Source organism: Urocitellus parryii, chromosome 7, assembly GCF_045843805.1.
Source record: "Urocitellus parryii isolate mUroPar1 chromosome 7, mUroPar1.hap1, whole genome shotgun sequence".
Lineage (NCBI taxonomy): Eukaryota > Metazoa > Chordata > Mammalia > Rodentia > Sciuridae > Urocitellus > Urocitellus parryii.
Genome location: NC_135537.1, coordinates 81,266,977 through 81,282,821, shown reverse-complemented (window position 1 = coordinate 81,282,821; position 15,845 = coordinate 81,266,977). Strand labels below are relative to the sequence as shown.

The 15,845-nt window shown below is 35.8% G+C and overlaps 1 protein-coding gene across 2 annotated transcripts in view; it reads left to right on the top strand.

The window, feature by feature from the left end:
- Positions 1–15,845, top strand: part of Spidr (scaffold protein involved in DNA repair) — a 392,656-nt gene that overhangs the window by 162,108 nt on the left and 214,703 nt on the right. For both annotated transcript variants that reach the window (XM_026395186.2, XM_026395187.2), the window contains one exon: positions 14,079–14,298. In XM_026395186.2, the coding sequence (XP_026250971.1) occupies positions 14,079–14,298 (220 nt within the window). The remainder of the gene's footprint in view (positions 1–14,078; positions 14,299–15,845) is intronic.

Genomic DNA, 15,845 nt, shown 5'->3' with positions numbered 1-15,845 from the left:
CTATTATAAGAAATAAAGAATGAATTTAGCCATCTGTATCAGTGTTAAAAATAATAGCTTTTGTGTTAGGATTATGTTTTTAACTTTTTTGCTGCTGAGTTATGTTCAGCTGAAACATTATGAAGTATAGGCCACAGAATACTATGAAAGTATCAGTGCCTCTTTTTTACCACTGCACAACAATATCTTGATGTTGCTATCAGGGAAATTTGGTTTTGGCTTATACCACTACCCAACTAACCCATGGTGTGTCTGTCCATCTAGATGATGACAGTTCATCCAACTCACTTAGTTGAGGTGCCAAGTCCCCAAATTCATAGGGCAAAATGTCATAAGCCTGTATCCCCAGTACTCAGGAGGCTGAAGCATGTGAAGCTCCTATGAGGCCAATTTAAGTGTAGCTCAGTGATAGAATGCTTATCCAGCATGTATGAGGCCCTGGTTTTGAACACTAGTACTGTAGAAGAAAGAGTTTTCTATTTAGCATTTTGAATTTAATAGAGAACTACAGTAAATTTGTATCTCATGTCTTTTTACTTTTTCATGGCAAGTGGCTACACTATTTTGTCATGTGTGTTTTTATTTTTTTCAGCTTCCTATTTAATCTCGTTCATTCAGACATTTATTAAGCACCAAGTATGTATTTATCATTGACAACTATCTGCGTCATAACACTGGTTTTCATTTCTTCCTTAAAATGTTAAAGCTTAATTTTTTTAGAGGGAAACAAAAGTGTGTTATACTTAAATGTTTTAATAACATCTATGAAATTCTCTTTATTGAATATTTTGGAAAAATCATAAGTAAAGCAAAGCTAAAAGAAACAAAGCACTATTTTTTAAGACTCAAAAAGGAGAATGACTAATGAGTCGTTTCTTAAAGAATACTTCATACAATTTCATGAGAGATTGAAAGAAATCACACACTGTTATTATTCTAATGATTATGATAAAATACTTGCTCAGGATAACACATAGCTCTTCCTGGATTTTAAACCTTCTTCAAATTGTATAATAGTTTGGAAGTACTGGTAAATATCATAAAATAAATTGACAAAAGTTATCATTGGAAAGAGTTCTTTTTAAATTTTCCCTTTAGAAAAGAAGAATTGTATCAAAATTATATGTTGCTTTCACATTTAAAGGAAGGAGATAAATGTGAAATGATAGATATTACTACCCTGACTTTTACTTATGAAGAACTAAAAAATTACATCTTTGTTTGAGAAAGTAAAAAATTCAACAAAAATGCTTTTTCCAATTAGGTGTTTTTTGTTTTTTGTTTTTCCCCAAATGAATATAATTGTCCTTCAGCGTTGCAGATCCTTTTTTGTTGCTGAGTGACCTTTTTGTGCTCCAGAGGAAAAGGCAGAGTGCATCTGGGGTAGTTCTGACCTGGGTCTTCTTGGGAACATGCTACCAGAGATATGGCGATGCCTGTTACTACTACTACTAGTGGCCCTTCTCAGCCTGGGCTGCCCCTGAAATGGGCTTTTTGTCCAGACTCACCACTTGAGGAAGAAGGAATGTCAGGGTTAGCATTTGTACACAGAATAGCAGCATGAGCAGGAAGAAAAAGGATTCTGTGTAAATGGGTGTGTGTCTAAACAATTTAATTTCCTTGATGCAGTGTTTTCTCTGCCCCAAGACAAACTTATTATGATTTATTCTAGTCTCCTAACATTGTACATTTAATCCTAGGAAAGAGAAATGTGTAGTGAGCCATCATTTAATTTGGCTAATCTTTGGGAATATTTTATACTTTTCAAATCATTGGGGATTTTTTAACATATGACAAGTTTAAAAAAATAATTTATGTTTATTTAGACTTAAGTGAAAATGACATGGCTTGACGAAGGGTTATTAGTTTTGTAGTTCACAGTCTTCAGTCATTTAAACTTTTTCTTAACTTTCCTTCCTACCTTGTTATCTACTACCCTTTGTTTTAATTAAATAAGAGATTCTGCTTGTGACCTCAGTGTGGGTCAGCTCAGATTTGGCCAGAGAAGTTTTGCTTCAGTTCCTTTTCTTACTTCCTCTTTCCTCTAGGGTCATGGGAGCTGACTTTGGATTATCTCCAGCTTCCCTTGGGCCAGTAAAACCAGAAAGCCAATTACAGTTTTCGAGTTTTTTTTTTTTTCCCTTCTTTTATTTCCTTATCCACATTTCAGTGCAGCAGTGGTATTTAATTTGGTTTTTTATAGTCATGGGTCAGAATAATTCACATGAGTACTCTTGGTAGAACAATTTCAGTCAAGAAACAAACAATAATATTAGTTTGTCCAGTGTTAGAGCTATAACTCTAATTTCCATAGATAACATTTAAGTGTGAACTAGTAGAATAAGTTCATATTTGACTTTCATAATGTCATGATTTCATATTTTTTAAGTGAAAGGATCTAACAAAGAGGAAGGAATACTTAGCAGCAAACTCACCTCTAGACAATATGTGTGTCACATTAGCTGTCTGCCACATGGCAGTTTCTGCCATATCCATTTTTACCTTCATTCCTGGAAATAAAATCTATGAAGTGACATTTTGTGATATTGTGGAATTAAATGATTCTTTTAGAATCTCTATGGATTTATTTAACTTGTGCTTTCTCCAGTTCTTATTCTGTGAAAAGTTTTTTAAAAATTTTTGTAGTAGGCCTGAAGTTTAAGAGAATCTTTATTTACTCTCTGTCCAAAAATAAGACTGCAAAGTTAGCTTATTCTGAATGTTTTACATAATAGGTAAAATGTTAATTCCGTATGGCTTGATAAATAATAATTCAAAGAGTTAAATTGGGACCTCATTAATGCTGAAAATTTAAATATTAAAAGCCATTTTAAAAAATTTTTATTCAGAAAAGTAGTAATATTGCCAAGGAAGGTTTTTTTGGTGTGTTTTTTTTTTGGGGGGGGGGGCGGGGGGTGCTTGCTCAACAATTTGTCACTTTTTTACCCACCAGCCTAGTTTGGTATCACATTGTCATCCCTCCATGCTCTGAAATTTTGTGGACATCATCTTAACCTTTTCATCGATCTAGTTTGCCAAACTTTCCAAATGGATGTATGTTTCCATTTGGGGTCCTATTGCCTAGAGAGGCCTATTTGAATGGAGAAGCCCATACTTGATTTCTCCTCATCTTTTAGGGAATATTGCCAAAGGGGAAGGAGTTGACAGCCCAGGTGGCCCAGCCTGTGTAGTTGAAATAATCCAGAAAGAAGGTGATTTGAGAAAGGATTACTGCTTATCATAAACTGCTTATTTTTCTGAATAAAGTGGTGGTAAATTTAATTTTCTCTTAAAATGTAGGAAACTTTTTAGCTGGCAGATGGAATAAACATTCTTGAGTTAGTAAAATGTTCTGTAAAGTTGAAAAGTATTGCAAACTATGTTTTTGAATTGTTAGAGATTTGAAAGAGCACCCCATAGCTCACATTTTCTCCTCTTCCATTCCAGTGTGAGATGGCTTTCATTCCACCAGTGTGCCTGTGGAAATTGCCACCTTTTGTGGTTGCTGTCTCCTTGCAGCACTCCCATGGCCATTCATCCTTCTACCTTCACTTGAAGGACAACAACAGTGTTCCTTGGTGGGCCACCTCCTGTATTTATTTTACTTTTCCGGTCTTTATTCACTTCTCCTTTTTGTGCTACTTCAACAATGGGTTCTTAAAGCTTCTTCCCTGGGCTTCTTCACTTCTTGTTCAATGTGTCCTTCCTGGGAAATAATCCTTGCCCTTCTTCCAGACCTCTCTTCTGTCTTGACAAGTCTCCATCAGAGCCCTATTTCTGCAACTGAGTATCCCCACTCTGGCTTTTCTGGCCTATTAATCCAGTAATCTCTGATTGGGTTTTCTCTTGCATTTTTTTAGTCCAGATGGCCTCTAGATCCTGATGATTATTCTCAGAATTGTTTCTGAAGTCAGATAACTTCGTTTATCCCATCTGCTGCTACCTCTGTTCAGGCCCCCATTCCCTCATGCTTGGATTGTTGTGTCAGTCTCCATCTGGTCTCACTACCACTAACCTCTCCTTACTTGTAACATATCAGGGTCATCATTCCCAGAGGCACATCTGGTAATATTACTCCCTGACTTTAAATTTTTCCATTGATTGCCTCGTGTCCTTAAATAAATGTTTCTCACCTTTGAACTCTTTGGTGTAGCATTTTATCTTGCTCCCATTCCAACTAACTTAGTCTTAGCTTGCACTGTCCCCTTTTGTGCTCCTCACACATGTACCCAACACTAAATACCTCCCTCCAGGGTCAAGCTATGGCTTTCACGGTACAAGGTTGTGCACCAGGTTTAATACACTTTTCTGTCTCAATGCTTTGTTTGTTATTATACTTCTTGTATCCTATAATATAATTATACAAAGTGTTAAATAAATAAAAATGTGAAAAAAAGCTAAAAATATGTATAGGGCTTACCTAGCAACCCTAAATTCTGCCTGGTAACTCAGGAAACCAGAGGTGAATTTAAAAATATTATACAGCATCAGAGTATGCTGTGCAGATGCTGTTCTAGTCAGGAGTAGTTGGTTCCCATCCCAATTCTGCCAGGGCTGAAGTCCTTTATGGACAGTTCATCTGTGCCTTAGTTTCTTTATTTAAAAGCATGACTTTAAGTAGACCTTAAGTTATTTCTACTTTTAAAATTTTGTGTTGCTGTTCACATGCATTTTCTCTGTGAAAGTTGTTCTCAAAGTGTTATTTTAAGTTTGGGTTCCTGTGTTAGATTTCCCTTGCACCTTTCTAACACTGGAGCTTAAATCTCTCACTTGCCTTTTACGAGAGGTGCTTTTGTGGTAATGGTCACTCTGTGTTTTTAATCACAACATCTTTTAATCCTTAAAATAATTTCACTTCTCATTTCCCTTCTCTTCTCTCTGGGGTTTTTATGATGCCATGGGAAGAAGGGAACACCAAGACTAAGATGCCTATTTCTAGTAGTTGTAAATTTGCTGTACTCTTATTTGCACATGCACTGCTGTGGCTCATTGTAGATTTTTCCTGTTTCTACCCAAATAAAATGACTTAACTAATGAATTAGAAGTTGCTCATTACTATGTCTTTCACTGATAGTCATTACAGGGGCGGGGGGCGGGGTGGCGAGGTGGCGAGGTGGCGAGGGCATTGAGAGTTGGAATAAGTATCAAGGATAAAATGGCAGTAGGGATGTCCCGGAATCGGTCGGTTTCATTAGTAAGTGCATTTTTCATTAGTAAGTGCTATGCAGATGCTGGGAGTTGGCCACATAGTAGAGATGCTGTTTTGTATGGATGCATGTGCCCTGCTGACCTTTATAGGGTTATGTGGAGGAAGGTGAATGTATGAGCTTCTAAACTCTAGATACTTACTAGAAAAATAGTAACTTGCTATTTTGAAATTGGGTTCCAATTTCCAACACAAACTTATTTATTTCTCCATTGATGCTACAGTTTAAGAAACAGAGGCATTTAAATATTTATTTCTGTACTATCTCTTTAGTCTTAAGACTTTTAAAATTTGTTTTCATTGTGATATTTAGACAACATTTTAAACTCCTGTTTTCTGAGCCAAAAATGTTAGCTACAGTAATATGAAATAAGGTGTTTTTAATGAGGACATTTTTCAATAAAGAAAATCTTGCTTTCTGTGTACTCAGAGTGGAGGGTATGCGAGGTGTACTATCTGCATCACATCAACCCTGTCTCATTCAACTTGGCTGCCATAACAAAATATCAGAGATAAGCAGCAGAAAGGTATTTCTCAATGGCCTAGCAGCCTGAAGTCAGGTGTCAGCATGGTCAGGTTCCAGTAAGGTCCTTCTGGTTTGAAAGCAGATACATTCTTTTTGTGTGCTCATTTGGAAAGAGCAGCTCTCTGGTGTCTCTTCTTTTGGTCCTAGGGATTGAATCCAGGAATGCTTTACCACTAAGTCACATACTTTTTATTTTGAGACTGGGTCTTGCTGAGTTACTGAGGGTCCTGAAAAGTTGCTAAGGCTGGCCTTAAACTTGCAATTCTGAGTCACTGGAATTACAGGAGTGTGCCGCCCTACCAAGGGACACTAATTTCTGCAGATTGGGATCTCCCTTTATGACCTCGTTTAACCTTAATTACTTCCTTAGAAGCTCTGTTTCCAGATACGGCCACACTGAGGGTTAGGGCTAAAACATATAAGTTTTGGGAAAACATAAATACTCCCCACTTGGGGTATTAACTTTGTTGAGGAATCTTTTGCTTTCCTATAGTCATTTATGCATTTTTCTTAGTTTGATTTCTTTAAAAATGCAACTTCCATTGGCAATTCAACCAACTTCTAAGGGACTGCAGAGGCCACTCCTACAGACAAGATTCAGTTTGTGCCCAGTGATAGATAGCACTGTTATACTGTGATCCCAAGAGGCTGGGGTGCTCGGCTAAGTTTCAATGGCTCTCATCCCTATAGATTGTGATAAGCATTCTGTTCGCTTGATCAGTCTTGTCTTTGTTGTTGTTGTTGTTGTTTCCCCCCTTAAGAGTTAGGTTTCAGATTTCTATTCCATGCTTAGAATTATTGTGGCTTTTGGAGAAGAATATTTTAAATTGGGTGAAAAGGCAAAAAAAAAATGTGGAATCAAGAAGTGAAAGCACAATTGTTTACAGTTCAGTAAGTGGTTGTGGTTAAGAAATGTGTCTGTTCATCATTGCCAGATGACTTAACATTTTATAGGGAGCATAAATTCTTGAAAAAAAAGTAATTGTAACTGTTGACAGGGTGAAGATATGGATTTTTCTAGAATTTTGTCTTTAGGAATTAATCTAGATCTAAAGCCTTATGATTTTATCCTGAAAATATGTATGAAATGAATCTGATGGCAACTTACAGTACTTATTCAGAAACTAAAACTAAAATTTTGACTTACCAAGGATTAATAATGCAATCAATGATTGAATAAAGGCCTACTTGTTGAATATTATTGGTAGGTATTTTGGGATCACTGGTAAAATCAGGTATATCTATAACTTCTCAAAAAAGAAACTATACTTAGATACAAATAAATGCAGTTAAGCCTTTAATGAATATTAGTGAAAAAATAGTGACACAGTATAAACACAGTATGAACAGATAAAACATTATTTGGATTTGGTTTTGGAATGTATTGTTTATTTTACTCTTTGGAGCATCACTTGGACCCATTCTCTGGGTATACACAATATGCAATTGAGGTAAAGAGATTTCAGATCAAAAGCATATTGGATTGTGGTGATGCAATCCCCCAAATTCTTTACATCAGTTTGTATTAGGGTTCATTCAGTTCTTTATTAGTACTGATTCAGGTGCAGAACAGAGTTCATAATTTAAGAGACAAAATTTTTCATTTTGTGTTTTAAAATCAGAGATATAAATAAGAGGTACAATGAGAAAATAAATGGGAATTGTGCTCAGAGAGATGTTTACCCCAGGAGACAGTGATAGGAAACTCTCTTAAAGAATTTATTTTTCACTTCATTACAGAAATAATTTTAAGTTGCTTGAATAGAACTGTAGAATTTGAGACTAAAGTAGTAAGAAGTAACAGTTAACAAAGGGCTTTCTCTATAATAGAAAATACCTGAGTTTGGATTTTATCCACTGGAGAGCCATTGAAGGAGTACAGGGTGACTATCATTAAAACAACACATAAAAAGATCATTCTAGTGGGCCTTATGAAAAATAGGCTGGGAAAGTCAGATACTAGACTGGAAAAATTAGTTGAGACTAGGCTATTGTAATAAACAAGAGGCATCTCAATCTTAATTTATCCAAAAATAATGTCTTGGTACAAATATTCTCCCACTACCCACTACTACCAGTCCCCAGAAAAGAAACAGGTTCATCTAGAGATCTTTCTTATCTCAGTAAATGTTTTTCTTTCTTTTTTGTAAAAGTAAAATCCTTTTCTTTCTTTTTTGTATTTTCAGTATTATTATATTTAATTATGACTCCCAACTGAGTCATAATTAAATATAATGAGTCTATCCTTGTTCTTGCTCAGGCCAAACACTGGAGTTGTTCTTGACTGCTTTCTCTCTCTTGTCTACTCCTAGTCCATCAATAAGTCTTATTGGATCTGCTTTCAAAGATTATCTAATTTCTCATCTCTCTCTCTCTCTCTCTCTCTCTCTCTCTCTCTCTCTCTCTCTCTCTCTCCAGGTCTCAGCTATTACCATTTCTCCTGGATTACTGCAGGAATCTCCTAACTTTTTCCCGTACTTCGTCCGTAGTCCCCTTCAATTTGTTCTTAGCAGAGCTCATCATTTGCTTTCCCTGTTGACTTTCCATCACACTCAGGAAATACCCAAGATCACATATGATGGTATAAATAAACTGTCTCCTTCCATCTTGACCATTCTGATCTGATTTTCTTTCCTTGCTGCCCAAGCTCAGGTTGACTGAGGTTGGTTCCAGAGAGAACACAAGAATTTTTTCATTCTGAAAAAATGAAATGAATTTGGGGAAAAACTGAGACGTCTAATAGGGATGTTGAGGCCACCAGAATACAGTTCTTTTTCTTTTGGCATTTAGAGAGTCTAATTGATCATAGGTATGATTACTGTGAAATCATTTGACTTGAGGCTTAGATATTCTAATTGAGACACAACCTTGGGAATTTAGTCAGGCATTTAATTTTATTTATATAATGATACAATGTAAATTTGTTGACTGTTTTTTTCTACTTTTTTGTCCAAAGCACAGAGATTTTGGCATAGATAAAGGACACAATATGAACATTAACCTTCACATGAAAATTGAATTAAAATTGTGTGGTTGTTTGAGGAGGAAAACTTAGAAAGGATTATAAGTCTTCTTCATTTGATAATGTTAAGAGTCCATAGGTAACTACTAAAAGTTAATTGAACAGGAAACAGAGTTGGATAAGGATTTTATTTAAGATTGCACAAGTAACTCAGAATTACCCACAAATAAAACCATTTGGGGCTGAGCACAGTGGTACACACCTGTAATCCCAGTGGCTCATGAGGCTGAAGCAGGAGAATCATGAGTTCAAAGCCAGCTTTAGCAACTTATTGAGACCCTAACAAAAAGGGCTGGGATGTCTCAGTGATTAATATTTTGGTACTGTATATTTTTTTAGTAGAACTTTAAAATTCTGTTTTAAAAAGACTAAAATATGAAATGATGAATGATTATAGCTTGGTAATTCTGCATGAGTACAACAAAGAGAATCATAACAAAATAATAACAGCTGGTGGAGACCAGTGTCAGAATGCTTGTTAAGGACAAGAGATCCTGTTTGCAGGGAAAGCAGGTAGATTTTAAAGTCCTCTGATGTCTGTCGCTGACCTCCTGTTCATACACAAGTTGTGTTTGTGTGTGTGTGTGTGTGTGTGTGTGTGTGTGAGTGAGAGAGAGCGAGAGAGAATATACTTATGTGCTAGGTGAAGAGTAAGTGGAAAAGGAACATGGACACTTGTTGATGAATTGACCTAAAGAAGGGAAAAATTGCCGATTTCGGGAATAGTAAGACATTTTAAAGGCAGAATACTGGATAGGTGAGCATATTGAGATATCTGTGAAAAATAAAAAGATAAAGAGTAATAATGTAGAAGGAAAATTCTAAATTACCATGTGGTCAATGTTTTGATAATTAAATGGACAATTTAATGTTAGTAGTGGCAACTATCATGAACAATATTTCTGTTAGAAAAAACTTACAGAAGTTCCTGACCCCTATAGAAGAATGATTTCAAATTTTCTCCCCATGTATTAACTTGCATCACTTTGCTTTTTGTATAACATTCATTGTCCTCATAATACATGTTAATTCATTAACAGAATCCACATAGAGAGTTTGAGTTGACATACATATAAATGGGCACTGGCTACCTGTATATTTCAAGTCATTGATCTCAGTAATCACCAGTAGATTTTGTTCTTCTTGTGGCCTCTTGATCGTTTAAAACCTATGATGACTTTTTTGGGGGGTTTTTAGCACAGTGAGAAAAGATCCCTCATTCATGAATTCATTCAGTAAATGCTAGCCTTGATGTTAAATATTGTGCATATTTAACTAAGGACTGTTTAATCTGCTAGGCATATATGTGAATAGAAATTACTAGATCTTATGTTATATCTTCCATATGAGTTTTTCTGCTCCTCTTAATCATTTAAGGTTATTACTGTTGTGTATTAATATTTGTGGTCTCCATTTGATATTTGTGGTACTTTCTCTTTGATATTCAGTATTTGACAGTGTGTTCTCTTTTTCTCAGTGCAAGTTCTGTTGAAATCTTTACCCTTTCTAGCCACAGTGATAGGCTGTATGGAGCCATTTCTTAACCTGATAGTGCTCTCTTTTGTTACATTTTAAACAAGCCCTTTGTTTTAGCATCATAAAGAATGGGGAAGAGCATTACTTACAATTTTCTATTTATAATTAGCATTTACCCAAGAGGCATATTGACTCTTAATTTATAAGGAGATTCAGTTTCTAAGAGTGAGCCTACCAGTAACCATCTGTCCTAAAGAAGTCTGTGGACAGCTTAAATTTTCAGTTTTCTCCTCTTTCAAAGAAAGGGACTAATATCTTCCTTACCTGTTTTATAGGGTTATTATGGATTATGTAAGAGAATTTACTTGAAAATTCTTTGAAAACCTGATGATAATGATGCTGGGTACCATTATTGGATATATGCTGGGCCAGGCACTATGATGTGGGCTCTTTGTGTTGTCTCACAGATTCCAGCTCTCTTGGGAGCCACTCTTAATAGTGAGATAAATAAAGATATTTGAGGATTTCAAAGGAAAGAAATAATTGCTTCTGGCTGGAATTCAGGAAACATTTTCTGGATGAGGTGATATTTTGGCTGAGGCTCACAGCATTTATGGGAGAATGTTTCCTTGGTGGCACAGAAATGGTCTTTTATGTATCATTCATCTAATTGTAAAATACTCTTCAGTTTGTAAAATGACTATCTCTTCTTGGATTAAATACTTGCCTCAAGCACGTAATTTGGCTGTTGCCCATGCTTTTTGCTCCCTCAGAGAAGAGGGAACTTCACTGCTTTGTTTTTTTCTGGAACGGCAGGCACTGGTTTCTTCCAAGGACCCTGGAGGGTTGCCTATCTATGTGGACACAAGCTGAATGCTCTCCTCTGCCTGGTGCTGGGAACATAATGACATTGTTCATCACAGCTACCCAAGCCTGTGTTCAGTCACTAAGCAAGCTGTCGTGTACAGCACCATGGCGACAGTCAACATCATAAAATAACTTGTTATTTTATAAGTTATTTGTGCTACAGATTTTGAGCAAAATTCATAGTTTGGGGAATATTGCTAGAATTGATCTTAGTAATCTTCAAAGAAACTAGTCAGTGACAGTGTGGTTCATCTTAGATACATAGATATTGCTGCTGCAATACTGTTTGTGTGTTTCTGTAAGAGCCTGTCTTTTATAAAAATCTCTCAGGGTCCCTGTGGACTCTTAAGGTTGGAGCAGACCACTGAATGTCTATATTGCATTTTAACCTACATAAGGCAAGAATGGATACCTGAAGAGAGGACTTGTGCTGCTTGGACAAGTAACTGTGAATGCACAACAAATACCCAAGTGCACAGGACCAAGAGCCTATGTTCAACTGGGCCACCTCACCTTGATATGGGGCTAGCAGCAGGCCTGCACAGTGTTGTGAATGAACCCGGATTATAGGCACAAGTTTTAACAAGTTCAGAAAATTTGTCCAGAAATGTTCCTTTGTCCATTGCAGCCCTTCATCTGGGACTTTTCCCTTTGTTTCCAAACAACTCCACCCACTGCTCTAGCTCCCCTGCAGGGGAAAAACTTTGGACCAAAATGACCTTCATGTGATCCTAACTTCTTTTCCTCTTTACCAACTAAAGTGCAGCTACTTTCCATTAAAGACACATTGTAGCAGAACAACTGTGTGTTTACTTCCTAATCAGCACTTTCCTTAGATACTTGTTATTATACCTCTATTCCCTTCCCCCTAGTAACCAGCAAACAGCTTAACATTGTGCTTGTTCATATCCTTCCCCCATTCCAACTACCTTACCTTAAAAAAGTACCAGGATAGACACAGATCTTGATAAACAGTAATATAAGACAGTGCTTTGGAGAGGCATGTGGCCTAGCTCAATATGTGGATACATGCCATTGGCACTTAGACAAAGGAAGAATGAAAAGTTTGGGGTCGAGTGGAAATGAATGAAGTAAATGTGAGAGGGAGAAAGAAAAATGAAAGTAATCTAAAAATCTAAAAAATTGGCACTATCTAAATTTTTTTTTTTATTATTTACTGTTAAGCATTTGGGTTGAATGCTATAGAAACTTACCTTAGGGAATGTCTATTTATCAACCAGACATTAGGGTAGATATTTCACTTTTGTTATTCTCATTGAATTCATATATTTTTTAATTTTTTTTAAATTAAAATAGCATAGAAAGCCAGGTGTGGTGGCACATGCCTGTAATCCCAGCAGCTCAGAAGGCTAAGGCAGGAGGATCTTTTATTTTTTATTAAATTTTTAAAATTTATATATGACAGCAGAATGCATTACAATTCTTATTACATATATAGAGGACAATTTTTCGTATCTCTGGTTGTATACAAAGTATGTTCACACCAATTCGTGTCTTTATACTTGTACTTTGGATAATAATGATCATCATGTTCCACCATCATTTCTAACCCCATAGGCAGGAGGATCTTGAGTTCAAGGTCAGCCTCAAAAACTTAGTGAGTCCCTAAGCAACTCAGAGAGACTCTGTCTCTAAATAAAAATAATAATAATAAAAGGGTTGGGGATGTGGCTCAGTGGTTACACTGAGTTCTATCCTTGGTACCCAACCCCCCTGCTAAAAAAAAAAAAAAAGTAGCATAGAGAGTAATAAAAAAATATGTGTACTCACTACCTAGAAGTAATAACACATGGTAATCTTTTGTCTTTTGCTTCATATATTTTTTCAATACAAACAATATATCAGATAAATTTGAAATCCCCAGCTCCCTTCCTAAGTCACCTTCTCTTTTTCTCCTCAGAGACATCAGCTACCATGGCTTTTCTTGAGTCCTTCTATTCTGCATTTCTATTTGTAGGACATACATATCCATAAACAATATTGTATTGTTTTCTGTGGTTTTGTTAAATTACATTACAAGGTATAATGGTTGATATATTTGGTTTGTCACCTCTTATTTTGAGATTTCTCTATTGATACATGCTGATCTGGTTCATTCACTGGAAGTGCCATGTAGAACTCTTTATCTCATTCCCCAGATGTTCACTGGGGTAGGTATTATGATTTCTTTTTCATACATGAGAAAACTGAGAGACTGAAATGATATGTAATTGGCCAGTTTTATAATAGAGCCAGTATGCAAATCCAAAATGAATTTCACCCATTTAAATCCAGAGTCCTTACACCCAGCGGTCTGTGTAGATCCTCAACTTTTAACCTTCATGATCATCAGAACCGCTGCAGCCAACCAGCAATATATGTAATTTCAAAGCAGAGAATCAAAACAAGTAATAAAGGGGGGAAGGTATAAGAGAGAAGGAGCAACAGTATCCATATACCCTTTGCTGCTGTTATCAAAAAAGTTTAAGTTTGAGAGTAAAAACATTCCATGAAATAATTGGTCTAAAGTTTCCATATGCACAGGACTATTTCTTCATGATAGAAGACTTTGATTTGTGTTGCTTAAAATGAATATGTGTGTGTGTGTGTGTGTGTGTGTAAAGATTTCTTTTTTAATTGTTGATGGACACAACACCTTTATTTTGTTTATTTATTGTTTTATGTGGTGCTGAAGATCAACCCAGTGCCTTACACATGCTAGGCGAGCGCTTTACCACTGAACCACAACCCCAACCCTAAAATGAATATATTAAATGAAACATTCAGTCCTGTTTGGATTAAAGAAAGATGTTACAGTGAGTACAATAGAATCTGTATTTTATTTTGCAAAGTGTGTAGACCATTTTCTTAGGTGGAGAAAGGTATCTGAATGTGGATTTTTTTCTTGATACTTTATTTACACTTAAACCGTATGTGTTTTGGACTTCATTTCTTCTTTCATTCTTTTCTTCAACTTCCAGGTAGAAAATCTGGTGTATTAACTGTGAAAATTCTAGAGCTACACGAGGAATGCACCATGCAGGTTGCCATGTGTGAACAGTTAGTGGGGTCGACAGCTGCTCTCCCTTCCAGGGATGTGGCTGCTGAGCCTGGAGCCAGCCTGAAAGTTCTCTTTACTCGGGAGACTTCATGTTACCTCAAGGGATGTCCCCAGGATGTTATCCACATCTTTCCTCCTTGGTAAGTGCAAAGAATTAAGTCTATTAACTGTGAGTCTGTCTCTCAAAAGATATTTTCATCAGGAACATTTTTGTCATCTTATTGTAGAGAAATGCCAGGGAAAGAAAGCCAGAATTTGACCTAAGTTTTATGTAACTGAAACACAAAATTGTCTGTGATGGCTTGTTTATTCTTCTGGAAGCAGTTTTAATAATTTGGGGTAAGGAAATTAGGGAAATAACTACATCAAGAGTCTTGCCCAAGTGATGTGCTGTTATAAGATATGGTTGGTTTTGGTTTTTTCCTCATAGAAAAATAATTTTAATCAGAGGCATTATGTGACAATAGGATGATACATGTTAATTTGATATTTTTTAAAATCACTTAAGGAGGAAGGATGAAAAGCATGAATTACTACATAATAGAATTTGAACTTCAGGAACAGAAATGCTCATTATTAGATCAGAAATTATTTTCAGTAATACATGTTTGCTTTGCTTTGAATGGGATATAAATTTTTACCATGAAAAGAAGAAAATATGTCTCATTCATTTCGAACTTATTAGACTTTGAAAGGAAATGTCTTTCTAGGGAATCCATAGCAAGTGATCGGCATTTCTTGGTGTCTACAGTGACCTCCACACGGTTTTCCAGGGGTTACTTAGTGAGAACTTAAGACTTCCTATGCAGTGTTGGATTTTGGTTTGCTTGCCCTCTCTTTACCCTACTATTCTCTTTTCTATTATTTTATTTTCATTTTTGATCACTTTTTTCTCCATAATTGGAGTATAGGCTGAAAAAGAAAAGTGACAGGAAAACCTATATTTCCCCTAAAAATGATATGTCGTAAGGTCTTCATGCTTTTATGTACCATATCATTCAATGGAAAATGGGTTTTGTATTCTAGAAAAATTAACTGGAATTCTTTTGCTCACCAAGCCAGATGATACCAGATAGAAGTGAATAGATATAATTTCTGAAATAGAAATAATTTCATAAATTTCTCTGGAGTCATTGGCCTTTCAAATTTGCCACCTTAAAAGAAGGAAATAAATCTATACTTAATACATCCAAACACATGAAAGAAGTTTGTTATTCTAAGTATCAGCGATACAAAGCAAAATTGGCAAATACTCTTCATTCACAAATGATGTTAGGAGTATAAGTTGCTACTTTCTTCAGTAATATGTCAAAACATCAATGTAAATATACTTTGATATTAGAACTTTTACTTCAAGAACATTATCTTGTAAAGTGTATTGTTAAAATGTTTTGCATGAAATCCCTAAAATCTAAACATAGCTTAAAAGCCATTAACATGGAATAGACTAAATAAATTCCTATACATTTTTACAGTGTATAATAGTTTAACACAGTGATGAAGATTTATATCACAGAAAGCGGGTCACATGACAGTAATTGAGATTTCTTGTGTGAGGAGGAGCAGTACCATTTCTTCCTTGGTCACCTTCTTATTAGTGGGCAAACAAATTATATATTCTATGTGTCTGCCTGTTCTGGTACAACAAAATACCACAAATGGCATCCCATCTTCTTAAACAGCAGAA